Raw genomic sequence first — 1,196 nt, forward strand, 5'->3', positions numbered from 1 at the left:
AAAAAAACAATTTCAGCGAGTAAAAGAGACTTCAACACAAATCAATAATATCTATATATATATATACATATGTATATATAAGGATATTAAAAACGGGTCTTTGAATAACTCACTTATTCATCCATAAATTAAAGTTCATTTTGCGCGCTCAGCGTACATATAAAAATATATAAATATATATTTCAGTCCTTGGTGCGACCCAACCTGTGCACAAGATTCTTTTCTATCTGCATCCTCATCTTCATGAGCAGGCTGTACCTAGCAAACAGCTTCTTCTCTCCGGCCGGCCTCGCGAGCTTAGCAGCAAGAGATGTTCTGTCCAGCTTACCCTCATACAGCTGTGATATGGGCACGAAATCCCCTTCTCTGTTGCAAATCCAGCCATGGGCTGCCCTCAAAGCCGCTCCCAAAGAAGCAGAATCAGGCCTTTGAACTGTGTATACAGGGCATCCAAAAATGGCTGCTATGGCTGCAAGAATGCTCTCATTGGAAGATGCCCCTCCGGTCGCTATTATGCGCCTCGGAGGGCTCGGCATGCCGAACCTCTCGGCATGACCTCGCATTGAGAGGAACTGCCCTTCGATTAGAGCGCGCACCTATCCAATGACCATAAAATATACGTTTAGGGCCATTTACATAAATATCACACAATTCTAACACCCAAACTTTCATATTTACATGCACAAAAACATTTAATATTGAGTGAAGTGTCCAAATAATCGTATCACTTTTTGCTTGGGGGTGGAGGACAGTCTTCATGGAGGATAGTTTCATCCCCAATTTAAAAAATTTAGGAATTAATTTGACATTTATATAAACTCTGGCAAAAAGTAACCCCATATAAACAGCCAAATGACTATTTTTAACTCATTTTAATATCACCATGACCTACTTCTCGCAAGTTAAATGCATATTTTCATGCATAGATAGGTTTATAAATACGAAAGTAGGTGTTTAGATTTGTAAATACATAAGAATTGAGGGATATGAATGTGAATTTTCCGTATATTTATACTGAACCCCCACTGATCTACCCTCAAATCTCTTCTTCTAATCACACATACTAACCTCTGCAGGAGAGTCAAACTCCTCCACCTCACGCTCCTGCAGCTCTTCCAAAGAGTTGCTATCTAAGTTCTCAATCACATAACGATGGAACCCAACTGCACATTTAATTAACATCAGCTTAAATTATA

At 39.3% G+C, this 1,196-nt stretch overlaps 1 protein-coding gene across 1 annotated transcript; it reads right to left on the reverse strand.

The window, feature by feature from the left end:
• Window positions 1-81: 81 nt before the first annotated feature.
• Window positions 82-1,163, reverse strand: LOC110034942 (xylulose kinase-like; the record flags this gene model as incomplete). The annotated part of the gene is given in 2 exon segments (XM_020739183.1): window positions 82-596; window positions 1,069-1,163. Coding segments are annotated over 2 exon segments (509 nt in total), but the record flags the coding sequence as incomplete, so codon positions are not given.
• Between the last annotated feature and the right edge of the window lie 33 nt (window positions 1,164-1,196).

Source organism: Phalaenopsis equestris, unplaced genomic scaffold, assembly GCF_001263595.1.
Source record: "Phalaenopsis equestris unplaced genomic scaffold, ASM126359v1 Scaffold194788, whole genome shotgun sequence".
Classification (NCBI taxonomy): domain Eukaryota; kingdom Viridiplantae; phylum Streptophyta; class Magnoliopsida; order Asparagales; family Orchidaceae; genus Phalaenopsis; species Phalaenopsis equestris.